Source organism: Diaphorina citri, unplaced genomic scaffold (genome assembly GCF_000475195.1).
Source record: "Diaphorina citri unplaced genomic scaffold, Diaci psyllid genome assembly version 1.1 scaffold910, whole genome shotgun sequence".
Taxonomy (NCBI): domain Eukaryota; kingdom Metazoa; phylum Arthropoda; class Insecta; order Hemiptera; family Psyllidae; genus Diaphorina; species Diaphorina citri.
Window position 1 is genome coordinate 81,325 of NW_007378341.1, and position 26,829 is coordinate 108,153.

Sequence of the window (26,829 nt, forward strand, 5' to 3'; positions counted from 1 at the left end):
CCCCCGCCTTAGTATGCCTGAAAATCCTGGCTAGGAAAATTGTTCAACTTTTGAAAAAAAAAAAAAAAATGTGTACTTTAATTTTGATGCCCATAAACTTTACATGCGTAAGGGATTTTTAACCATTTTAAGGGATAATAATTTTTATTTATCTAATAAAAATACATTAATTATTTAAAGTCATTAATTATTTAAAGAAAGTAATTATTTGAAGTCATTAAAGTCAATAAAGTTCGAGTGTATGGCCTCCATACACGCCCTACATGGACGCTACGCCACTGATTGTGAATGTTTTTCATAAACGGATATTTTGGAAACATTGTTGTCCCGTCCTTTCTTTTCTATGTGCTTATGCTTACTGACAAAACCTTCACTGTAAAAATCTACATTTATAGATCTCAGCTGATTACTGAATTACTGATTTATACTATATAAATGTCCTCTCCTTATTAGATATTTAAAAGAAAATGAAATCTTCGTTTTGTTTATGTAAAATAATATAAAATTTAAGTAAATGACCCTCATTCTTGTTTATTTAATTTTGTTTTGTGAAATATTTTTGTTGTACCCATGAAGGAAATGTTAAAGTCAATAAGTAATTGAGGAATATGGAACATCCTCAACTTCTTAAGGCAGCTTCTTAGATATTGAAAACCCAAAGAATTCTTGAGGCATATTTTTTTTTTTTATATATCTCTATGGAAGCATCTAACAATCTCTACCTAATTTTCCTTCATGTTAAATATCTCCCTCAGTATGTAAACATAAAGTATCTGTGTAAATAGCGTCTCGTTGTTATTTTTGATTTGTTGTTATTAATTGGTTTATTGTAAATTAATCTTCTGTAATTAAAATATTTTTATTGGTTTCATTTTTTCCATCAAAAACAATGTTCCCTTGTTTATCGTTATTGACAGTACGTAGGTACCTACTTAAGTTTGTTCGGCATATCCTAACCATGGCTAGTGTTCTATGAATAACAATACAAAAACCAGCCCTTTAAATTCGAGATATTAGAGAATGTCAAAAACTGTTCTTACAAGTCCATAGCATAGATTATTCGTACCTACTGCTTTTCACTTTTAGTACAGTTTCAGATTCAGATTCTGTATTTGGGTATTACCTACCAAGTTCTTTACACCTAGATCCCGTCTTTTAGATCCATTCAGATTTCAGTCTTTCACAACCATGATCAGTATATTTTATCGGTGTAAGCTAGGGGTAATACCTACCTTCTTGTAATCACAGACCAAAGCAAAATATTGCAGTAAATTAGGTGAGTTCGAGATATTAGAGAGTGTCAAAAACTGTTCTTACAGGTCCATAGCATAGATTATTCGTACCTACTGCTTTTCACTTTTAGTACAGTTTCAGATTCTGTATTTGGGTATTACCTACCAAGTTCTTTACACCCAGATCCCGTCTTTTAGATCCATTCAGATTTCAGTCTTTCACAACCATGATCAGTATATTTTATTGGTGTAAGCTAGGGGTAATACCTACCTTCTTGTAATCACAGACCAAAGCAAAATATTGCAGTAAATTAGGTGAACCCTGTCACTGGCTTTCTCAGTACACTTTGGCCGAAATACTGAACGAAGATAACAACAAATTTCCCTGTGTAGTTAGATACTAAAGATAGCTAAACATAAGTAGGTTGCCCTATAAAAAAAAAACTATGACTGAAAAGTGTTTCTAGTCAACTTTGTTCTTTTCTTCTACTAAAATGTTTACAGTTGGAGCGATCTTGTCACTGAGCACTAAAAGGAATGTATAAATGAAGGGTTGACCTAAATTTTACTGATTCTAGATTGAAAGAAAACCCTATACCCCTTTAGAAAACCCTTCAAAAGGGGTTTCCTGTACAAATAACTTACTTTGAAGGAAGGAATATCGTACACAAAAAGCCACTACGAGATTTAAGTGTAGGAGCAAACAGTCGTAGAGGATGGGTTAAGCTTCTACGAATCTTGGAGGAAGGCAGTATTGTGAACAGTGGCGTAGCGTGGTCTAAATTCAAGTGTAGGGCGTGTAGGGCACTAATTTCCATCATCCATGCTTCTTCATGGATTTTCAGAGACAAGTATAACTAGGTACCTACCTAATACCTTCCCAGTTCCACACTCGCCTTAGTATGCCTGATAATCCTGGCTAGGAAAATTGTTCAACTTTGAAAAAAAAAAAAAAAAAAAATGTGTACTTTAATTTTGATGCCCATAAACTTTACATGGAACGCACGTTTAAGGGATTTTTAACCATTTTAAGGGATAATAATTTTTATTTATCTAATAAAAATACATTAATTATTTAAAGTCATTAATTATTTAAAGAAAGTAATTATTTGAAGTCATTAAAGTCAATAAAGTTCGAGTGTATGGCCTCCATACACGCCCTACATGGACGCTACGCCACTGTAGGCGACAGAATCATTAGGTGATGAACATGGAATAGAATTAAAACAGGGTGTCTAATATTATTATTTATTTGTTCAAAGAAGTTTGATAGAGGGAACTGTAACTGTTGCTGAGATCTTATCGTCTCGAAAGCAAAGAGAGAAGGAAGAAGAGATAGAAGAAAGCCAGCCGCTCAAACAATCAAAATTTTGCCAGCGGTGTCGATATTTTACCACCTTAACACCTGCCTTGAATTCTCTTTTGTAAAATATGTAGGTATAACAACATTTTGAACATTGTAGTCCGTTCTTTCTTTAATTAAACTACCTATATAAATAAAAATTTAAACAAAAATATAGGAATAACAATAAATAGATCTCTATTTTTTTTTACTTTAATACGAAAGAGTTTATAAAAAGAGAAAAGTAGATAACTAATCTAAAAATAACTTCTGGCTAGCTTTTAGCGGTAATAAGTGCGAAATACTTTAGGCCGAAAACCCCTTTTTGTTGCCCTTTTTTGAAGAAGGAGAACGGATAACCATTTTTCCTGGGAAAAACCTTATAGGATGGGCCATCACATCATACCTATAGCCTGATATATTCACGAGAACAGATAAATTCCGTCAGTCTTCAGACAATAATATTTTATGAATTACACATGCAAGTACAGAATAGAGCACTAAGATAGGTATCGTTGGGCTCGATCTTTAGGAATCGAACTATCGAACCCCAGATTGCTCTGTACTACGAAGTAAATACCTTTTTGACTTTGAGGATTAGAGGTAGACGAGAGAAAATAGCCTTGGATTTACAGACACATACAATGACATTGTACATTGTGTCACGCCACGGCCAGTCAGTTTCTGCTGACTATTTATTGATCTATTTATTTTTATATTTTATTCTCCATTACCAATATAATAAATTTTACATATTAAATAAATACCATTCCCAAACTCCTGTTTGTTTCTTCGTTCTAAAAACCTTTCCCCGTCGTGAGACGTTAAATCCCGACAGGCTATCCTACCAAAATAGGTACCCGTCACAATTGTGTAGTTGGTAACAAATATCATCGCTGCCAGCAGAGAGCCCACCTTCAAGATTCAATGATACCAGAGCTGAGTTGGAGTAAGCAACACAATCTTATCCGAAGGTTGCGTAAGATAGAAGATATCACTGGACCTAGAAAAGGACGTGATCGCCTAAGAAACAAACAATTTCGAGTGTGTGTACCAGAACCAGAGCATACAAAAAAACATTCTGGTTTAGAAATCGGCTGACGTAACATCAACTTGTGAAATAAAGCTAATCCTTACTTTAGTAAGCTAAGCAACCAGTTGTGTGTTACGTTCTTTTTCAAGTCTTCCCCAGCCACCCAGCGTCGGTCGCCACGTCCGGGCAGACCTTAAACTACAAAGGACCAACCATCGCATCTACGACAGAACCCAGGACCCTTAGATTAAAGAATAGGCATATACTCTTTTTTTTACGAAGGAAAAAATTGGAATTCTTAGTAAACAATTTTGTCACGAGCAAAAAAGTTCTATCAAAGACCGGTCTAGTTAACTGGTTATACAAACATAAACCCAGGGGGTATAATGGGCAACAAGACAAGAACACATCAACAGTCGGCCCAGGGGTCCTCAGCTATCTCCAGGGACAACCCTAAGTCACCCAGGGTCGGTCGTAAAGTCCGGACCGACCTAAAACTTGGTCTCTCGTAGGGATGATATTTGTTGCCAAATATTATCATCCCTACCAGTAGAGTCCATCTGCAGGATTAAATGATCCCAAAGTTGAGTTGGAGTAAGCAACACAATGTTCTCTGAAGGTTGCGTGCGTCAACTCAGATAGAAGAGATCATTGGACCTAGAAGTGGACGTGATCGCCAAATAAACAAACAGTTTCGAGCGTGTGTACCAGAGCAACCAAACATTCTAGGTCGGTCTGTCAGACAGTATCAGTGTAAGTGGTCGGCATTCTACATGTACCCTAGGGACTACTAGAAAGGCCAAGTTCACTTATGATTAAATAGAGCTCAGCTTCTTGCAAGTACTACATATTTGATGACGAAAAATACCTTGGGAAATTTTATCCAGAACTAGTCATACCTATCATAAAATTTAACGTGTGTTTTTGACCACGCATCCCCTTTTCCACTTACTTCTTTACAGTCTTTGGTATACACAGCGTCTGAGTTCGAGGGAAGATTATTCGAGTCAGTATCTTCTCCGGGTTTCGTGTCGCATCCTTGTCACATTTGACAGCTACATACCAAATTTCAAGTCGCTAGCTCTTACCGTTCTCGAGATATTTTGTGTGTCGCATTCTTGTCACATTTGAAAGATACATACCAAATTTCAAGTCTCTAGCTCTTACCGTTCTCGAGATATTTTGTTTACAGACAGGAGAGATACATACACGGACCAATAGCTGAAACTTTGGATTTAGGCTCTAGGGACCTCAAAACGTGTTTTGGCATCAAAAACTGACCATCGTGAGTATGAGTAGCCTTTTCTAAACTTTTGCTTTCTTTTATAGCTAAATTTCCTTTGTGGATGATCTATTTATGTATTTTGGGATAAAGTCACAACTTTGGGGCATTTTAGCTAAATTATTCTATTTGGGATGGGTCTTTTCATTTTAGGAGAAGGTCTTTTGGCTAATGGCCAATGTTTTTTTTTTTTTTCAGCCTAAAAATCTACGTTACCTATGCAACACAATAGCCAAGCCTGCATTATAATAAAATAACATACAAGAACATGTTTTTCATACCTCATATGAGATTTTCGGAGACTTAGAAAGGGAAAGAAAAGTTTTCTAATGTCAAAATGTTTTAAGGGAAAAAAACTGGTGAAAACTAAAAAATGAAAATAATATAAGGGAAGAAAATTCTTATGAAAAACTGTAGGGTGATTTATGAGGAACGCTTTCTACAAGGTGATTCCAGAAGATAAGCTGAGTCATTTTGATGTCATACGTACAGTGGCAACTTCTGGACAGGGCTTTTTCACTATTTTCACCGAAAAGGGCTATTTTTTCCGAAAATAACTATCACACTTCTAAAACTGTTCTTGATTCTTTTGTGTTCTGTCCGTGTTTGTTTGTTTTGTTTTATTTTATTTTTCTTTTTTGAGGAAGGTAAAATATAAGAAGGTAATTATGACAAACTAAATTTCAGGAAGCTCCTGGGAGTCTGAGCTTCATACCTCAGTCGAGAAAAAAGTTTTGAAAGTTTTTAGAATGCCTCCGGTCGGATCCGACCCAGATATTCTTTCTAGTGTTAAAATTTCCTAGAAATACACCCTGTATAGGAAATTCCGCTAATGTTTGCAAGAATTTATTTTTTTTATTATTATTTTTTTTTTTTCTTTTTTGAGGAAGGTAAAATATAGGAAGGTAATTATGACAAACTAAATTTCAGGAAGCTCCTAGGAGTCTCAGCTTCATACCTCAGTCAAGAAAAAAGTTATGAAAGTTTTTAGAATGCCTGCGGTCGGATCCGACCCAGATATTCTTTCTAGTGTTAAAATTTCCTAGAAATACACCCTGTATAGGAAATTCCGCTAATGTTTGCAAGAGCAATATGATTCTCAACTTTTTTATCCTCCTATATGGGTGAACTTTCCAAAGTTTTCTTTCATAAATCGAACATGTTTCTGGTTCCATGTATAATGGATTGTCGGAATTATTGTTTGTTAGGATTTATTGTAGTTCGACTTTTGTTATTGTTGATTTCTTTATTCGTACCTATACATTATTTCTTTCTTCTATTGCATTGGCATTGGTTAGTTGGCGAAGTTCTTCTTCCGATTACTGATTCGTTTGGAATAGTTCTTTAGAGAAGTAGAAAAGGATGAAGAAAGAAGAAGGAGAAGTTAAGAAAGAAGAGAGCAGAGGTATACCCACAGAAGTAAGAGAAGGAGGAATAGAAGAGGGTGAAGTACCTAGTAGAAGAAGAAGACGAAGAATTAGGAGGAGGAACGCAGGGAGGAGGAGAAGAAAAAAGAGGTAAGAAAGAGGAGGGAAACCTGTTAAAGAAACGATCTGTTTCGAATTTGATTCGTTATGCGGACTCTAAAATTTGCTGATAATAGTGTCCGATCAGCACACTAGTCTCACTTGTCAAATGCTGAATTACTTTTTTCCCCAGACTTCAAGTTTTATCCAGAGTCCTGGGGACATTTCTGAATTTCCCTGTTATGTCCAAGCCTCATTCTTAAAAGTTGAAAGGGATAGCGTTATACGTTACATCACAAATCACAAGGCTTTCCAGTACGTTTCGTGATAGATATTTATCCAGATAGTCACCACCCTTAATATTGCTTAGCTTGAGTGTTGAGGATTTCGCATAGCAGCAACATAGTATACAGGTTGTTTCAAATTTTGCTGAATAAGGCAGGAGCTCTATTTCTATTGCATTAGGGCCATTGGCATTGGTTAGTTGGCGAAGTTCTTCTTCTGATTACTGATTCGTTTGGAATTATTCTTGCTGAAATTGTATTTGATTTGGTCTCGAATTTAAAGGAAATTGTTGCTGTGGATTTTGAAGAAACAAAAATTTTGAAGAAACAAAACTTAAAATTATTATAAGGTCCTTCTTAAAGGAAATTTCCCTCCTAGATTTTGGGCCCCTTGGAGCCTTTTTCTGATTGGGTTTATTGAATAGCCCACTTTTTTCAATGGAAGAGTCGAACGCCAACCCCCCGGAATACAAATCCAACATTCTACCTCTGAGCTACTGGGTGTGAAAGGTGTTTTCATAAATACAAAAGATGTATAAAAATTCTTCCACGAAAAGGAGTGAGGGGAAAATCGGGGAATTTTCAAATTAATTTCTAAATTTCACACCAGGTAATAATAATAATATTAATTTAATGATGTAAAATGTGATTAGGATAAAGATAAAACAGGAGAGATAGGGAGAGGAGAAATGACTGCTGGTTGTAAGGTGTGAAAACTCCAGTCAGATCAAAACAGAGTGCAGTACTTGAAATCGGAGAGAGAGGTAGGTTAGGAAAAAAGGAAACCAGCCGTTCCGAGAACGAGCATTATCTTTTTAGAAGAAATTTCGGACAAGGCAGGCGCGCTACCTTCCAAGCTAACTAGCCTGGTTCTACCTAGAAATAAGGGAACAAACTGAAACTAAAGTAAAGCACATTGCAGACCTACCCAACAACACGGCACTCACTCAAATGTTGCGTCTGCCCATCCACTCGATGGATTTTGATTTTGAAAATCAGCATCCTGGTTTTACTTTCTATTTGAGTTTTTGACTTGGCTTAGGATAGGACGTATGGACCAAAATCTAAAGCTAAAATCACACACCATGACAATATTAAAGACAATGCTACTTTGAAGGCCGCACAAAGCACCGCACGTTCGCCCCGTATCTCATTACATTAGCCTGCATGTACTTATGAAATTATTCGGAAGTGAAGGAGCAGAAAAGGAAAATTAATATTGTGTTCGAAATGATGATGAATAATGAAAAGAAAAAGCGAAAATACCTGTCCTGGATTTGACGTCCGCCCTGAGCTACCTCTTCAATAGCCAATAGCACTTGTCAGAAAATAGTTTGTAAAAGCGTCACTTTGCGTCGCGATGTGTGGAAAAAAATGCAATTTGAAAATCTGGTGTGCTTAAATACAAACAAACTAACCAGTAATATCTGGGCGGTAGAAACTTGGGGTCTAATTCTAAAGGGAAAAGACATTGGAGCAGTTGCAAATGGGTAAAAATTATGAATAAATGGTCGATTCCTATGTAAAAAGTTGGGAAAAATCCAAATCTGAGGTCAAAACCCAGCCGTTCCGAGAACGAAACTTATCTTTTTAGAAGAAATTTCGGACAAGGCGGGCGCGCTACCTTCCAAGCTATCTAGCCTGGTTCTACCTAGAAATAAGAGAACAAACTGAAACTAAAGTAAAGCACATTGCAGACCTACCCAACAACGCGGCACTCACTCAAATATTGCGTCTACCCATCCACTCGATGGATTTTGATTTTGAAAATCAGCATCCTGGTTTTTTGAGTTTTTGACTTGGCTTAGGATAGGACGTATGGACCAAAATCTAAAGCTAAAATCAACACCATGACAATATTAGTGACAATGCTCCTTTGAAGGCCGCACAAGTCGCACAAAGCACCGCACGTTCGCCCCGTATCTCATTACATTAGCCTGCATGTACTTATGAAATTATTCGGAAGTGAAGGAGCAGAAAAGGAAAATTAATATTGTGTTCGAAATGATGATGAATAATGAAAAGAAAAAGCGAAAATACCTGTCCTGGATTTGACGTCCGCCCTGAGCTATCTCTTCAATAGCACTTGTCAGAAAATGGTTTGTAAAAGCGTCACTTTGCGTCGCGCTGTGTGGGAAAAAAAATGCAATTTGAGAATCTGGTGATTCTGGTGTGCTTAAATACAGCCAAACTAACCAGTAATATCTGGGCGGTAGAAACTTGGGGTCTAATTCTAAAGGGAAAAGACATTTACCAGTAGAACTCAGAAAAAGGACCTCGAAGGAGCCCCTGAGGGCGTTATGAAGCCCAAAATGTAATGGACAAATTTCCTTCATGTTGATGAACATGTTTGCGCCAAAACCGAAGAACCGATAGACGTAGCAGACACAAACTGAACCGAAAACCGTGGAGTCAAAACTGAAAATCCGCTTCTTTTTATAAAATTTACACCTATTTGGTACCAAATACATAAGACCTTATTTAGACTGCGGGAGTAAAGGGACTTTTCAGTCTCATTCTGGCAGTACTATGTATAAACGGGGTATATTCTATTCCTTCTTCAAAGATACTGAAGAGGTATAAATTTATAATCTTAATGAAATCTAAAAGACGAGAGGAAGAGATGGAATGATGATGAACAAAGGAAGACAATTTCGCTCTAATATAGGTAGGTACATAGATATTGTAGATATCTTTATAATTTCAGGATTCCAAAGATTCAGGGAAAGCCTAATAAGATGCCTACGAGGCGGATGTGGATTAGGGTCTTAGAATTTCTTAGAAAACGTCTTAGAAACGTGAAAACGTCTTAGCTGATGAGCGGATGTCTTAGCGACTTTAGGATTTTGGATGTCCGGAGAGAAGGGAAGATTACGGGAAAATAATTAAGGTAAAATTCCGGAGAGGGAAGATAATTAAGGAGAAATTTTGATTATAAGGTGAAAGCGACAACGTTTCCCGGTTCCCGGAAAATCTTATGGAAAAACAGGAAGACATTAGAGCGACGGTTGACGGAAGGAATTACCGGGAGAATTATTAATTATAATTAGGATCAACTGAGATTTTTTTTTTCTTCTTCTTCTTTTTCACTTGGGTGTCACAAGTCACAACATCTACCGCAGAGTAAAAGGTATCATCAAAACCTCAGACCTTCCTCAATCTTCCCTCCTCGGTCTTCAAACCAAAGACGATATTTCTTCCTAACTCTACCTTGATTCAATCCACCTCTAACTCCATGTCCTATAATACTCACACCCTCACACCAAGGAACAAAATAACCACCCATTTTACCCTCCTTTATCATCACTTCTGTTGCTATAGTGTGACTACAGGTCGTATTTTGACAGTCTAAGGCCAGCCATTCACTATCAGGTAGACCTGACGACAGGTACACCTGATCAGGTCTAGCTAATGATGTGTGTGCTCATCAGGTAAACCTGACAGACGGAGCTTTTCAGCCGTACCTGTCAGGTCTACCTCATAGTGAGTGGCTGACCTTGGGTGTCGGGACCAAAGGTAACTAATTAAACCTCCCAATCTACGAATCTAACCACCCATCCCCTGTTCTTCTGTTACAGATGCTTCGTCCGTCACTCAAGGCGCATTGGCCGGGGGAGCATCCGGAGGTCTCAAGGAATGCGCCAGCTGTGGCAAACGCATCACGGAACGCTTCCTCCTCAAGGCGCTAGATCTGTTCTGGCACGAAGACTGTCTCAAATGCGGCTGCTGTGATTGTAGACTAGGCGAGGTGGGATCCACCCTGTACCAGAAGGCGAACCTGATCCTGTGCAAACGAGACTACTTGAGGTAAGCCCACCGTGGCCGAATGGTCAAGAGTCGCTCAACCCGAAGGAGCTGGGTCCGAATCCCAGCCAGGGCGGAAATTTTCTCATCAAAATTTTCAGTTCTTGGATTGGGCATGGATGTAAAAGAGTGTGCCTTGAAGTAATGCGAAAGCGGTACGAAGGTATCTACAATCTTTTGAAGAAGAAAAAAAATCTTGGTACAATCCTCTTTGTTTGATCAGGGTTTAACTTTACTGTATAACTGCTGAGGCCTTTAGTGATGGGGGTTTTACCCTCCCTTCGGCGGAAAGCTAACTCATCCAGCCTGAGTGAGGCCGGGAAAGAAAGAATTCAACTATCCAACCTTCAGGCCCACAGTCTCAAGTTAACTTAATGGTATGCGTCTCTCTGAAGAATATTCTCCTTTCAATCTCTCAAAGGTTTTGAACCATCATATCGCATCGTTTTAATGATTGCTTCTCTGTTCCCTCCTCACAGATTGTTCGGGACGACAGGCTATTGTGCCGCGTGTACCAAAGTGATACCTGCCTTTGAAATGGTCATGCGAGCCAAGAACAATGTGTACCATCTAGAGTGTTTTGCCTGTCAGCAATGCAACCATAGGTAAGTATTATGAGCATATAGAGAAAGCAACTTCTGTCCAAGGCTCTGGAAGGCTACTTCAGATTTTCTTTCAAATGCGACCCGCTCTAGCTAGAGGACAATTTGTCAAAAGTCGAAAATGAAAGATCCCTGACTTCTAATTCTTTCGAGTCCCGACAAGGGCTTTGGTCTATTCTTATATGATTTTTAAGAAGTGCAGTTTGTTATACACCATCAAAGATTGTTAATCGTAGTAAATATATTAAAATCTTTTCTATTCAATTCTACTATTGAAAAATCTGAGCTCCTTTTCTATATTCTATTCTACAATGCTGACCAGGGCTTTTTTCTATTCTATTATTATTTTAGATTCCATTCTAATTTTTCTCCGTTTTCTCCGCAGGTTTTGCGTGGGCGACAGGTTCTACCTGTGCGACAACAAGATCCTCTGTGAGTACGACTACGAGGAGCGGCAAGTGTTTGCCAACATCGCATACAACCCGTCTAGTCTAGCCCATCTTAGAAGGCAAGTCACTTTACAGGTACTTTGGATTCGAGAATAACTATATGTAAGGTACCCCTGGACAACCTTGGATCAATAGTGATCAATTGACAGGATGGGATATACGACAGTGTCCTTGGTCTTATTTTGTCACAGAGAGGACTAATTTCCTCTACGGCTTGGCGATCTTCTTTAAGGGCAACCACTGCGCTTAGTCAGAAGACCAAATTGAACGTGGCTAATTTCACGAAAAACTTTGCTATCCGAACTTGGCATTTTTTATTCCTTGCGCTGATACAAATTGGAAAATGGTATCATTTCTGCGCAAGGAGTGAAAAGTGCGAAGTTGGGCGTGTGAATTCTTCCGTAGAATGGGCCTCTGCTCTGCTTTGGCTTGAAACAACTTGGTGTCTTCACAAGTACCCCGATTGTTCTAAGCAGCACGATATGAGCATTGTTCACTGAGGAACTAAGCTTTTTTGCAGCTGACTGGAATTCGGGCAGAGTTTTTGTAAAAGACATAAACGAAAAAATATTCCATCAATTTAATTTAATGGTAAATAAATATAAAGAGCAAGAACTTGCTTCCTCCTCGATTTTATTTTAATGCTTACAAGGATTAAACCAGCTCAGTCTGGCTGGGGGACTTTAAATAGGCAGTAGACCAGCTTAGTCTGGCTGGGGGACTTTAAATAGGCAGTATCGACGTGCAATGATTAAATCGTTTCATTATTCTTTAAATTTACTGATTCAATTAAAACTATTCAATTTCATTTGTAAATAAAGTTCTGTAAATTGTACATTGTTTAGCAAACCTCTGTCTCTTGAACTAAGTATACTAAATAAAATTATTAAAAATATTATTGATACAATTAATACACTTTATCTTTTCATTCTCGTACGTAGGTGTGTATAATTTATCAATGGCCTGTATAGGTACCTATTTCTCTTCCCATATGTAAGGTACCCCTGGAGAACCTTGGATCAATAGTGGTAAATTGACAGGGTGGGATACACGACAGTGTCCTTGGTCTTATTTTGTATTTTTGTCACAGAGAAGACTAATTTCCTCTACGGCTTGGCGATCTTCTTTAAGGGCAACCACTGCGCTTAGTCAGAAGACCAAATTGAACATCTGTGGCTAATTTCACGAAAAACTTCCCTATCCGAACTTGGCATTTTTTATTCCTTACGCTGATACAAATTGGAAAATGGTACCATTTCTGCGCAAGGAGTGAGAAGTGCGAAGTTGGGCGTGAGAATTCTTCCGTAGAATGGGCCTCTGCTCTGCTTTGGCTTGAAAGCTTGAAACAACTTGGTGTCTTCACAAATACCCCGATTGTTCTAAGCAGCACGATATGAGCATTGTTCACTGAGGAACTAAGCTTTTTTGCAGCTGACTGGAATTCGCGCAGAGGTTTTGTAAAAAAAAATAAACGAAAAAATATTCCATCAATTTAATTTAATGGTAAATAAATATAAAGAGCAAGAACTTGCTTCCTCCTCGATTTTATTTTAATATAGGTAATATTTTAAAGATATAGTATTGAAATACAGGTAGAGAATTAGAAGCACTAAAGGAAGAACAGAAATCACTGCTTATAGGGCAGTCCAAAAAACCCACAAACAATCAAAATTTTGCCAGCGGTGTCGATATTTTACCACCTTAACACCTGCCTTGAATTCTCTTTTGTAAAATATGTAGGTATAACAACATTTTGAACATTGTAGTCCGTTCTTTCTTTAATTAAACTACCTATATAAATAAAAATTTAAACAAAAATATAGGAATAACAATAAATAGATCTCTATTTTTTTTTACTTTAATACGAAAGAGTTTATAAAAAGAGAAAAGTAGATAACTAATCTAAAAATAACTTCTGGCTAGCTTTTAGCGGTAATAAGTGCGAAATACTTTAGGCCGAAAACCCCTTTTTGTTGCCCTTTTTTGAAGAAGGAGAACGGATAACCATTTTTCCTGGGAAAAACCTTATAGGATGGGCCATCACATCATACCTATAGCCTGATAGATATGTGGACCACAAGAATAATCAAGTCCCCAAACTATTGCCTTGTAGGCCAAAGCCCAAGCGGCCTGATCACTGTAAAAATAATCATAAATACCTCCCCCCGTTCATTCATCAGAGCAATAGTAGACACAGGGTGTGCTATATCCATCGTTGACGAAGGATTAGTAGACCCAGAGTGTATAAGGAGAACAGAACTCAAAAAGATAGTAGCAGCCCGCGGCCCGCGGCACGCCGCCCACATTGAAGAGATCACTGCGCTGCACCCAGGGGAAACACCCACAAAGAGGACACGTCCCCCACGATACGCAGAGAACCCCCGCACCCCATCCCTCCAAAAAACGTCCGTGCCAAACGTATACAAGACACGGGCGTTGGTCCACAGAGAGGAAACGCCGGGACCCTCACCAGCCCCAGACATCAAAGGAAGGCGGGTCCAGTTCACAATGTAACGTGGGTGCTGACAAGTAACAATGACAAAACACCATACCTAGAAGACGCAACATGACGCTCAGAGGACACCTCCAGGGAACACCAAAAGGCGTGGCACGACTCGTGCAACAGGCTACCACGAGAAGAGAGAAACAAGGGACCGGACGCTCAGAGGACACCCCCAGGGAACACCAAAAGGCGTGGCACGACTCGTGCAACAGGTTACCACGAGAAGAGAAACAAGGGACCAGGGCAGGCCACCAAGAGAGAGAGAGGGGACAACAACGGCCATGTAAACTAAAATGGTTACGTAAAATGTAATTGCCATGTAAATTAAAATTGCTATGTAAAATATAAGTGCCATGTAAATTGTAACTGTAATATAAATAAAAATAAATAAAAGGAGGAAAAGAGCGCACAGGGGCAAACAGGAGAGAGAGGGGACAACAACGGCCATGTAAAGTAAAATTGTTACGTAAAATGTAATTGCCATGTAAAATATAAGTGCCATGTAAATTGTAACTGTAATATAAATAAAAATAAATAAAAGGAGGAAAAGAGCGCACAGGGGCAAACAGGGAGCTTTGGGGGCAAAGCTCCAGTAGGCGGGGGAAGTGTAGCAGGGCCCAAAGTCTGACATCATCAGAACCGAAGATATCAGACCGAAGCTTAGATCACAAGGCTAAGATAGGACGATCCGAGTCCACAACTCATGCCATCGAACCACAGAAGAGATAGCGATAGCAGCGATGGGACGAGTTGGAACCTAAGACGTCACCGATAAGTTTCGTGATCACACTCCCTCGACCGATAAGACCGACTCTGCTTCTCTGCTAGCATAAGTAAGAAGGAAACCAAGCTAGCAGGGTGAGTCGTCCAGGAGCTAACAGTCTCCGTGCGTTCTTCACCTCCCGCCTCCACAACTCATGCCATCGAACCACAGAAGAGAGACGTCACCGATAAGTTTCGTGATCACACTCCCTCGACCGATAAGACCGACTCTGCTAGCATAAGTAAGAAGGAAACCAAGCTAGCAGGGTGAGTCGTCCAGGAGCTAACAGTCTCCGTGCGTTCTTCACCTCCCGCCGTTAGATCTAAGGATACCGACGTCTTGTCATTCCACCACCCGTCAGATCTTTTACGCCAGAACCCAAGAACCCTTTTGAGGTAAGTGTTACACCTTTACTTACTGAATAAAATTATTTAGTAGACAAGTTTAAGGTCACTTGCTTCCTTTGTTTACTAACTGAATATCTGAATTATTCCCAGGCACTTTCGGGATAGGGCTGAAAAGCCCCTTTACTAACTCGACGACTTACATAACTCTAACTGTTTACATTTTGTTACGTTTATTTGTTGGTAACTCTACATAACCATGAATACCTCCCCTCTAACTTTCGACATATACAGACTAAACCAATCAGAGCTGGCCTACGAAATAACAATTCGACAGGAACCTAAGGTAAGTGTTACACCTTTACTTACTGCATAAAATTATTTAGTTGACAAGTTTAAGGTCACTTGCTTCGTTTGTTTACTAACTCGACGACTTACATAACTCTAACTCTAACTGTTTACATTTTGTTACGTTTATTTGTTGGTAACTCTACACAACCATGAATACCTCCCCTCTAACTTTCGACATATACAGACTAAACCAATCAGAGCTGGCCTACGAAATAACAATTCGACAGGAACCTCTGACTGGAAATGAAACGGTCGAAATTATGAGAGGAATTTTCAAGATACCGCCAGACTTGTTATTTCACCATTCCCCAGATCATAACGACAATAATTAACCTGAATTTTCTAAAATAACTCGAAGTTATTTTACTTCGAGTCAAAGAAAAATGGAGGAAACTGAGGAAAGCGAAAATATAAAATGAAGGGACCGATAATGCACCCAAAACTTACGACAATAATTAACCTGAATTTTCTAAAATAACTTCGAGTTATTTTACTTCGAGTCAAAGAAAAATGGAGGAAACTGAGGAAAGCGAAAATATAAAATGAAGGGACCGATAATGCACCCAAAACTGTTTGAAAATAAGATCGTTAGAAAGGCTTCAACTGGTCTTCGATCTTGGAAGGATCATTTCCCGGACTCGGGCTGCCGGAATGGTTATTGGCTTCATCTCAGCACTCAGCAGAGCAGAGCCATCCGTCTGGGAGAAGCCAAAATAGCCTACAACTTCAGAGCGGAATCAGACAGCCTGGAAGCGGAGCACGCAGACCTAGCCAAAATCGACCAAAATCAGATGTGGTCTTCTAGTGTCACATTCCAAAGTAAATCCATTCTTTTTCACTTTCCCTCGTCTACCTCTAAACCTATGTCAAAAGGTCAAAATACCGAAAGACGGAAAACCATTCTCATAAACTGATAACCTTTGATAGTAAGAAGGGCTCCAGAAAAGCCATGGATGCTTCGCCAAAATACCTCAGGGTCCATGAAAGTTCCATTTCTGTCTACACCTCTCCAAGCATGGATTTACCCGAATACTTGTCATCCTCCATAGGGTCCAGCTCGTATTCTTGTTGGTCCCTCATCAGATATCACACCTGGTTTCATTGAACGCCTCACAGTGCACGGCACGAGGGTTCAATCTTCATCCTTGGTGAGTCCCAATCGAGCCAGAACGATTTCCTTGCGAAGTCGATTGATCTCCCAGTAAATGTCGTGTGCTAGGAAAGAAACGGAAACGGACTTTTATTAGACACTGCGGTCAAGGTAGACCTAACAGGTACACCTGATCAGGTCCGCCTATCAGGTCTACCTGATACCTGATGAGCACACACACTGTCAGGAAGATCTGACAGGTACGGCTGAAAAGGTCCACTTGTCAGGTCAACCTGACACCTGATATTGAGTGGCTGGCCTTAAAACAGGATGGACTTTTATTAGACACTGTGATCAAGGGGTCACATTCTTAGGTCAGCCACTCACTGTCAGGTAGACCTAACAGGTACACCTGATCAGGTCCGCCTATCAGGTCTACCTGATACCTGATGAGCACACACACTATCAGGAAGATCTGACAGGTACGGCTGAAAAGGTCCACTTGTCAGGTCAACCTGACACCTGATATTGAGTGGCTGGCCTTAAAACAGGATATAATCTTATACCTCGCTTTTGATTCGAACCCGAAACTGTGTACCACCGTAACTTACCAGAACTTTTGACCAGGCCTCTTTGTATGTAGTGAAGATAGTTGAGGAAATCACACACCTTGATAATCTGAAAAAGATACAGGACACAGAATGAATATGTGGAAATTGTTTTAAAATGTGAAAATTGTTTAGAAAATTAAAACACAATCCCATTATCTTTTTTTTTCTGGAGAGGTTTGATAAAGGGAATTGTAACTGCCAAGGTCTTATCGTCCCGAAAGTGAAGAAAGAAGGAAGACAGGAGAAAGGCCAGCCGCACACACACACACACACACACACACACACACACACACACACACAACCACACACACCAGACAGGCCGGTGTACTTGTAGCCTGATATATTCACGAGAACAGATAAATTCCGTCAGTCTTCAGACAATAATATTTTATGAATTACACATGCAAGTACAGAATAGAGCACTAAGATAGGTATCGTTGGGCTCGATCTTTAGGAATCGAACTATCGAACCCCAGATTGCTCTGTACTACGAAGTAAAATACCTTTTGGTGTTCTGAGGATTAGAGGTAGACGAGAGAAAAGGAATCGAACTATCGAACCCCAGATTGCTCTGTACTACGAAGTAAAATACCTTTTGGTGTTCTGAGGATTAGAGGTAGACGAGAGAAAATAGCCTTGGATTTACAGACACATACAATGACATTGTACATTGTGTCACGCCACGGCCAGTCGTTTTAAAATGTGAAAATTGTTTAGAAAATCAAAACACAATCCCATTATCTCTTTTTTTTTAAAAAGAAGTTTGATAAAGGGAATTGTAACTGCAAGGTCTTATCGTCCCGAAAGTGAAGAAAGAAGGAAGACAGGAGAAAGGCCAGCCGCGCACGCACACGCACACACACACACACGCACGCGCACACACATACACACAAACAATCAGGTACACCTGACAGGCAGACCTGATCAGGTCTATCTGATAGTGTGTGGCTTCACGCAATATTCATTCCCAGAGGACACAACTTTACAAGCCCCGTCTTCACAGCGAAGGCCCACAATGGGTTGTAGTGCCAGATAGTTATGGACACCTTCACAATACTCACTCTATTTCTGCACAGCTTAGATATGTAATACCAGGTGTCACTTTCCCCGTTCAGTTTCATCCGATACTGACGGCGGACCTGATCAGGTGTACTTGTCAGGTCTTACAGGTCTACCTGATAGTGTGTGGCTACACGCAATATTAATTCCCAGAGGACACAACTTTACAAGCCCCGTCTTCACAGCGAAGGCCCACAGTGGGCTGTAGTGCCAGATAGTTATGGATACCTTCACAATACTCACTCTATTTCTGCACAGCTTAGATATGTAATACCAGGTGTCACTTTCCCCGTTCAGTTTCATCCGATACTGACATAGACGCGGCACTTCCAACAAGGCACACTTGCGGGGGAAGCAGCTCTTGGTCTTGTCGCTGACGGACTCGATGTAAATATCGCCCGAGTCGATGGCAGCTCGCACGAGACTGGCGAGGTCCTCGTTCGAGAACTCGAGGCATTTGTCGATGTCTTCCGAGTAGATACGAGCGATGAAGGGGCTGTCTTTCGACAACGTGGGAGAGGCACGCCACTCGAGGAATTCCCGGTGTACGACAGGGTCTACCTGGAAGTAGAAATATGGTGACTTTTAGGCTTGTAGGGGGTGTTCAATGCCGCCCACTCACGCTCAGACTGTCTGACTGACCTAGATCTGTCAGTCCTCGGTCTGTCAAAACATTCTAGGTTGGAAGTCGGCTAGGGCAACATCTAGTTGAGAAATAAAGCCAAGCATCAATTTGTTAAGTTAAGTAACCAGTTGTGTTATGTTTTGTCCTCCAAGTCTTTCCCAGCCACCCGGTACCCATAGCATGAGAACAGATATATTACGTCAGTCTTCAGATAATAATAGTTTATGAATTACATACATATGCAAGTACAGAATAGAGCACTAAGATTATTAGGTATCGTTGTGCTCGATCTTTAGGAATCGAACTATCGAACCCCAGATTGCTCTGTACTACGAAGTAAATACCTTTTTGACTTTGAGGATTAGAGGTAGACGAGAGAAAATAGCCTTGGATTTACAGACACATACAATGACATTGTACATTGTGTCACGCCACGGCCAGTCAGTTTCTGCTGACTATTTATTGATCTATTTATTTTTATATTTTATTCTCCATTACCAATATAATAAATTTTACATATTAAATAAATACCATTCCCAAACTCCTGTTTGTTTCTTCGTTCTAAAAACCTTTCCCCGTCGTGAGACGTTAAATCCCGACAGGCTATCCTACCAAAATAGGTACCCGTCACAATTGTGTAGTTGGTAACAAATATCATCGCTGCCAGCAGAGAGCCCACCTTCAAGATTCAATGATACCAGAGCTGAGTTGGAGTAAGCTTACACAATCTTATCCGAAGGTTGCGTAAGTCAACTCAGATAGAAGATATTACTGGACCTAGAAAAGAACGTGATCGCCTAAGAAACAAACAATTTCGAGTGAGTGTACCAGAACCAGAGCATCCAAAAAACATTCTGGTTTGGAAATCGGCTGAGGTAACATCAACTTGTGAAATAAAGCTAATCCTTACTTTAGTAAGCTAAGCAACCAGTTGTGTGTTACGTTCTTTTCCAAGTCTTCCCCAGCCTCAACTCAGATAGAAGATATCACTGGACCTAGGAAAGGACGTGATCGCCTAAGAAACAAACAATTTCGAGTGTGTGTACCAGAACCAGAGCATCCAAAAAAAAAACATTCTGGTTTGGAAATCGGCTGAGGTAGCATCAACTTGTGAAATAAAGCTAATCCTTACTTTAGTAAGCTAAGCAACCAGTTGTGTGTTACGTTCTTTTCCAAGTCTTCCCCAGCCACCCGGCGTCGGTCGCCACGTCCGGGCACACCTTAAACTACAAAGGACCAACCATCGCATCTACGACAGAACCCAGGACCCTTAGACTAAAGAATAGGCATATACTCTTTTTTTTTACGAAGGAAAAAATTGGAATTCTTAGTAAACAATTTTGTCACGAGCAAAAAAGGTCTAATAAAGACCGATCTAGTTAACTGGTCATACAAACACAAACCCAGGGGGTATAATGGGCAACAAGACAAGAACACATCAACAGTCGGCCCAGGGGTCCTTAGCTATCTCCAGGGACAACCCTAAGTCACTCAGGGTCGGTCGTCAAGTCCGGACCGACCTAAAACTTGGTCTCTCGTAGGGATGATATTTGTTGCCAAATATTATCATCCCTACCAGTAGAGTCCATCTGCAGGGTCTGTCAGACGGTATCAGTGTAAGTGGTCGGCATTCTGCATGTACCCTAGGGACTACTAGAGAGGGTGGGTTCTACTTATGATTAAATAGAGCTCAGCTTCTTGCAAGTACTAAATATTTGATGACGAAAAATACCTTGGGAAATTTTATCCAGAAGTAGTCATATCATAAAATTTAACGTGTGTTTTTGACCACGCATCCGAAGACCACACTTACAATATTTTCCCTCGGAATTTCCCCTTTTCCACTTACTTCTTTACAGTCTTTGGTATACACAGCGTCTGAGTTCGAGGGAAGATTATTCGAGTCAGTATCTTCTCCGGTCTCGGAAGGAGGTGAATCTTCCCGCCCGTATTTGAGGTGACAGTGCGAGGGAGAGCGTCTATGCTTCCGGAACAGACCGCCAGATCCTGTGGTGAAGGAAAGGAGAGAGAGATTGAATGTACTAGTTTCTAAAGGAAGAAACAAGCCGTATTCGATTATGTGACTTTTTTATAGTGAACATGGCTGAACCAATGAGATTCCTCTTTGGGCATCCACACTTGCTTCACAAAGCGGAATCTCACAATCTCGTTGGTTCAGTCACGTTGACTATAATCGTATAATCTAAACACTACCATCACGTCACGTGACGTGAAGTCAGAAAGATGTAGTCCAAAGTTTTCCTATCATATTGTAGGTAATTTCGTTCAGGACAGGTACACTACAACAACGTCACGTGAATGGACATGAAAATATTTAAGATTTCCCAGCCTTGGAACCTACTGACAAGCAGGAGGACGCTTCCAATCAAGATTTTACCTGACGATGAAGAGTTCTGACCGTCCTCCTTCCCAGAGGAATTCTTGCTTTCGATCTGCGGGTGTAAATGCGGGTTCGGCCGACTAGGAGTGGACGTAAGAACCAGAGTCTTGAGAGCGCTTACTTCGGCCGATAGAACGTCGACTTGGAGCTTGCTTTCTCGAAGCAACTTCTCGGAGGTCGCGTGACGCATGTTAGCTTCCCGCACCATGTTGTGGGCTTCCTGAAGGAGAAAAAGGAATCGCATGAAAGAAAACACGTCTACAAGATGCTAAATTTTAAATACCTCAATTATTTGTGCTACTCGTATTTTAATAATCCGTTAATAATTCTTTGTGTTGTGTCAAAGGTCAAAAAACTCACGGTATTAGTCACAATTGTACCTCCCTGCCCCCGATTACTTGACTTGGACCACCACCTACCTATGATCATAATAAAGATAGCTTCGCCGCACCCGCGCGAACGATATTCCTAAAAGTGTTAAAGCACCTGATTCGGGGGGGGGGGAAATAGCTTCTATATTTTCCGGCAACTGAGCGCAAACCGAGACCTGGTTTGTACCTACTTAAATCTAGACCTCTTACGTAGGTACTACGCCAATGTGACGGTGAGCTCCGAAGACCGACTTACTTGGAACAGACTAGCAGTCAGCTCTTCCAGTTCAGATTCGACCTCTACTCGGAGCTGACTCAGTCGTGCCACCTCCTCGTCCTTGAGTTTAAGCTCCTCATGGGCACTACGTAGTTCTTCTTGGAGCCGCGAGATGGCAGCCCCTTTGACTTCGGCCACAGTACGCTCCCAGGAGGATGAGGCGGATTCGGCTCCGGAGTCGATATCAGCGCTGTCTGGAGGAGAGAGAAGAAGGTGGATTTAGAATGAAATATGAAATGTATCAAAAATATCAACATTTAATTATTATAGACATAAAATTAGTTATTCGCTAGTCAAACTCATTCCACAAACTGATATTAAATGTTCGTAGCCCCTTACTTTGGCCAGGTGGACCTTTTTGCCATACCTGTCAGGTCTACCTGATAGTGAGTGGCTGGCCTAACATAAGGAAGTATACAGCCTTATTATTACACCTTCTCTTAACAATAACTGTGTACCTATATGAAATTCAATTATATCCCATGAGTTTACTTAATCGATATCAGCGCTGTCTGGAGGAGAGAGAAGAAGGTGGAGTTAGAATAAAATATGAAATGTATCAACATTTAATTATTATAGACATAAAATTAGTTATTCGCTAGTCAAACTCATTCCACATACTGAAATCAAATGTTCGCAACCCCTTACTTTGGCCAGGTGGACCTAAGAGGTGGACCTTTTTAGCCATACCTGTCAGGTCTACCTGATAGTGAGTGGCTGGCCTAACATAAGGAAGTATACAGCCTTATTATTACACCTTCTCTTAACAATAACTGTGTACCTATATGAAATTCAATTATATCCCATGAGTTTACTTACAAGTGAAACGTATCCGATAATGAGCACCTGAACAAAACGTTATAAAATTTAATAAAGCACACACGAGAACTTTCCTAGTTAAGAACTTGATATCAGCATAATACAGCAAACATAGAATAATGGAATATGTGAAATCAGCACAAAACCTGCTCGGGCGTGCAAACAGTGCAAGCAAACTAATCAAAACAAACCATTTCTGAGAAAGAACTGGAAAACATTTTCTCCGAAGGAATGAAAACAAACAAGAGAACTGCTATCGACAAGGAGTACGTAGACATTATCATAAACAATGCTGGTGTAAACAATGAACGAATACCTCGCCAAATGTAAACATTGCCAAAAATGTTGCCAAAACAAGTCCTTGTTGTTGAAAAACTGAAATGAATACGAAATTAGACAGGCAACAGATATGTACAATTGCGGGGAACTAAAACCTAAAACAGATATCTTGGTTGATGTACAAGGTGGTTGAAAAGACTTCGTAGTTGGTCCTTTTCACTTCAGTCAAAATTTCTAATTCATGGATATTAAGTACCTGCCTATCTCCCTCCCTATTATGAAGGAAATTTTTATACGTCCTTGAGTAACTAGATATATCGTCATATCCTGAAGCATGTAGGTCTGTAAATACACTGAGTACATGTGTATGAGAGATTCTAAATGCCAAAAGATATCTTGGTTGATGTACAAGGTGGTTGAAAAGACTTCGTAGTTGGTCCTTTTCACTTCAGTCAAAATTTCTAATTCATGGATAATAAGTACCTGCCTATCTCCCTCCCTATTATGAAGGAAATTTTTATACGTGCGTGAGTAACTAGATATATCGTCATATCCTGAAGCATGTAGGTCTGTAAATACACTGAGTACATGTGTATGAGAGATTCTAAATGCCAAATGGCACATCATTGCAAATAATTTATATGTAGATACTTGCCCTTTCTGAACTAAAATGGAAAGGCTCTGACATTGAAACTTTTGTAACACTATACCACACAGATTGTAACTTAGTTCTTAGTTTATTTGAACTAAGTCACAACTTGACAAGAAGTAATGTACAAGAAATCTTTCACCTGGTACCAAGCTACCAAGTGACACAGAGTTCACATTGCTAACATTTGCGTGCCTCCACTGCCCTTGTTTAAGGTGGGTACCTACTTATGCATTTATGTACCCACAATCTATGTACATTTGTACATTTAAGGTTTCTTTGTGACGTAACTTTTCCTTGTCAAAGCTTTGGAAGTCTGTCAAAAAAAATCTCAAAGAAAAGATTTTTTTTTTTCTCTCTCTCTCAGACAGCAATTCAAATTCTGAATAAACCAGAAGAAACAAAAGAAATATATGGGAAATTAAGGAAACTTGGGATTCTAACATCCGAGATAAAGGAGTTTACGATCAAAGGAGTATGAGAACTGACTTTGGCTGGGGAACCCCTAAGAGAGAAGAGTTACTACTCTTGGGCCAGCCAGTTACTATCAGGTGGAGGTACAAGAAATCTTTCACCTGGTACCAAGTGACACAGAGTTCACATTGCTAACATTTGCGTGCCTCCACTGCCCTTGTTTAAGGTGGGTACCTACTTGTGCATCTATGTACCATAATGTACCTACAATCTATGTACATTTGTACATTTCAGGTTTCTTTGTGACGTAACTTTTCCTTGTCAAAGCTTTGGAAGTCTGTCAAAGAAATCTCAAAGAAAAGATTTTTTTTTCTCTCTTTCTCAGACAGCAATTCAAATTCTGAATAAACCAGAAGAAACAAAAGAAATATATGGGAAATTAAGGAAACTTGGGATTCTAACATCCGAGATAAAGGAGTTTACGATCAAAGGAGTATGAGAACTGACTTTGGCTGGGGAACCCCTAAGAGAGAAGAGTTACTACTCTTGGGCCAGCCAGTTACTATCAGGTGGACCTGACATATATGTACACCTGATCAGGTCTACCTGTTGTGTGTGCTCATCTGCTCATGAGGTATCAGGTGGACCTTTTCAGACTCTCAGAATTATCAGAAAAACTTTGGGCATAGTCTCCGAGGATTCACCGAGGAGGTAACAACAGCTTATAAGGCCAGTCACTTACTGTCAGGTATCAGGTAATCCTGACAGGCGGACCTGATCAGGTGTACTTGTCAAGTCTACCTGATAGTGAGAGGTTGGCCTTAGAATCTCCTTAGATGTTTCCCTGCTAAGATCAGTCCCTACCACAAAGGCATATGAACTCACCAGAAATGCAAGGTACCCTCTTAGTTGTGGAGGAGAGAGTGGAGGACACAGAATTGGAGCACAAGCACAACGCTTCATCCTCATCAATTTCCTCCAGAGTTCTGAGATGCACCAGATGGGAATCGGCCAGGGGGTTTTGTTCGGGCTCTTCCGGCGATGGCTTCAGTGGAGAGTTCAAGTTGATGTCTTTGAATTCTGAAAGGCGGACGGAATCAATAAGGTAAATTGGCATTCTTTTGATAAAAGGAATTCGGACAGAACAAAGGGTAATGACCAATGTCTTAAAGTCCACTCATGTTATTGAATTCTGAAAGACGGACGGAATCAAAGGGGTAAATTGGCATTCTTTTGAGAAAAGGGATTCAGACAGAACAACGAGTAATATCTACTACTGTTAATGTTAAATAGTAAGTGATCTGGGAGATGCTTAAGTCAGGAATTCAAGAGGGGAAAAAGCATTCCGACCGTCATACGTCAATATAAATCCATAACAATTTTTGAACAAATTCATGTTACTACATATGCCCCACCCTCTCTACATGGCAAAGGACTTACATGGCAAAGGAGTAAATTGGAACAAGAGTTTTTCTGGAGTGGAGGAGGGAGGAGGAGTGGAGGAACAAGTGGAACAAGGGAACAATCGGAACAAGAGTGAATAGAACAAAAGTTGTAAGCTCACCTGATATACCACACTCCACTTGATCTTCATAAGGAACTACACAAGGTCCAGGACGTACAGGACTCTTGAGGATTTCATTGATGAATTCATTTGTTCTCACGTAGGGGCTTAACGTTTCAATGTTACTCAGACTAGCACTTTCTCCGCAATAAGTTTTGTTTCTACATCCACTGGCTGTATGGCTGGGGGTGACCCTTGTCTCTATTTCGTCTAGTCTACTGTCAGATCTATTGGCAACATTATCACTTGGTTGAGATTCTTGGTTACTATGGCAACAATGAGTTTCAGTGGAAGATAATCTTTCTGGTAGGACTTTGGGATTGGGAAGAGATTCGATTCCTAATGGTTGTGGATACTTAACATTATGATCACTAGAGGGGGTTGTATTAGAAATACTGCTATGGCTAGGGGTTTTGGCACATGGATTTGATGAATTGGTTATTGTCGATCTAATGGGGTTCTCTAGAGGAGCACCATTGGTTCTGCAAACTTCTGTCTCGTTGGGGCACTTTCCATTCCCGACTTGGTTGTACTCGGACTCTATCGTTTTAATCTGGATATCGTTATTCATGAACTTGCTCGTTGTGGGAGAGGTTGTTTTGAATTCGTCCAGCAAGCTTGGACCATCTTGGTCCATATCTTCGTCACTCAAGTCTAAAGACTTCTGGGGAGATGAAGGGTGACTGGCAGTTAGTTCTTTGATGCAGTCCAGCAATGGGAGAGGCTCATAGGTCTTCATGGTGGAGAGATTTGGATGGGATGGTGGAATGTACCGTGACACGATACATCGGGAGATGGATCTGCGATCCTTAGCGAACACAATTTCGCTCGTTTCTCAGCCACCTAAGACGAAAGACAATGAAACTGTTTCACTGAAACAGCGAAATAGAATCCACATGATGGTGGAGTTTTTGGTCACTCACACTCGGACGGTCTGACAGACCACGGTCTCGAGCTTTTTTCCACCACACACGTTTCGACTGTCTGTCAGACCGTCTGAGTGGCCGGCATAAGGTGACTTTAACCGCAATGATCCTCAGTAACATTAGTATACGAGTGAATTCACTGACTACAAAATCATTCAATCACAAAAAATACCCTGTTCAGTGTTCATATTACCCACTTACCCAGTATTACCTACCTATTACCCAGTTTTGAATCCGGCACCTGTTTTATTGTTCACCCAGTATGTTATTTTGAATAAACCGATCTATT

General features: G+C 40.1%; 2 protein-coding genes and 2 long non-coding RNA genes across 4 annotated transcripts; 1 reads left to right on the forward strand and 3 right to left on the reverse strand.

Moving 5' to 3' along the window:
• Positions 1–3,993: 3,993 nt before the first annotated feature.
• On the forward strand, positions 3,994–11,590 carry LOC103513004 (LIM domain only protein 3-like). Its single transcript, XM_008477812.1, has 5 exons — positions 3,994–4,074; positions 4,246–4,360; positions 10,218–10,446; positions 10,923–11,048; positions 11,431–11,590. Exons 1-5 carry the CDS (start codon positions 3,994–3,996, stop codon positions 11,588–11,590), a joined length of 711 nt encoding a protein of 236 aa, XP_008476034.1.
• A 2,030-nt stretch (positions 11,591–13,620) lies between these two features.
• LOC113468974 lies at positions 13,621–14,364 on the reverse strand. The gene is made up of 2 exons (XR_003392539.1): positions 14,168–14,364; positions 13,621–14,078 (listed from the first exon to the last, which is right to left on the reverse strand). It is a non-coding gene; the product is annotated as an uncharacterized LOC113468974 (long non-coding RNA).
• A 660-nt stretch (positions 14,365–15,024) lies between these two features.
• On the reverse strand, positions 15,025–15,891 carry LOC113468973. Its single transcript, XR_003392538.1, has 2 exons — positions 15,687–15,891; positions 15,025–15,445 (listed from the first exon to the last, which is right to left on the reverse strand). It is a non-coding gene; the product is annotated as an uncharacterized LOC113468973 (long non-coding RNA).
• A 369-nt stretch (positions 15,892–16,260) lies between these two features.
• Positions 16,261–26,772, reverse strand: LOC103513000. The gene is made up of 9 exons (XM_008477810.3): positions 26,756–26,772; positions 25,615–26,414; positions 24,936–25,130; positions 21,869–22,083; positions 21,239–21,461; positions 20,690–20,847; positions 18,459–18,776; positions 17,157–17,223; positions 16,261–16,670 (listed from the first exon to the last, which is right to left on the reverse strand). The coding sequence occupies exons 2-9, from the start codon at positions 26,351–26,353 to the stop codon at positions 16,588–16,590; spliced, it is 1,998 nt and encodes a 665-aa protein (XP_008476032.1). The 5' UTR covers positions 26,354–26,414; positions 26,756–26,772; the 3' UTR covers positions 16,261–16,587.
• Between the last annotated feature and the right edge of the window lie 57 nt (positions 26,773–26,829).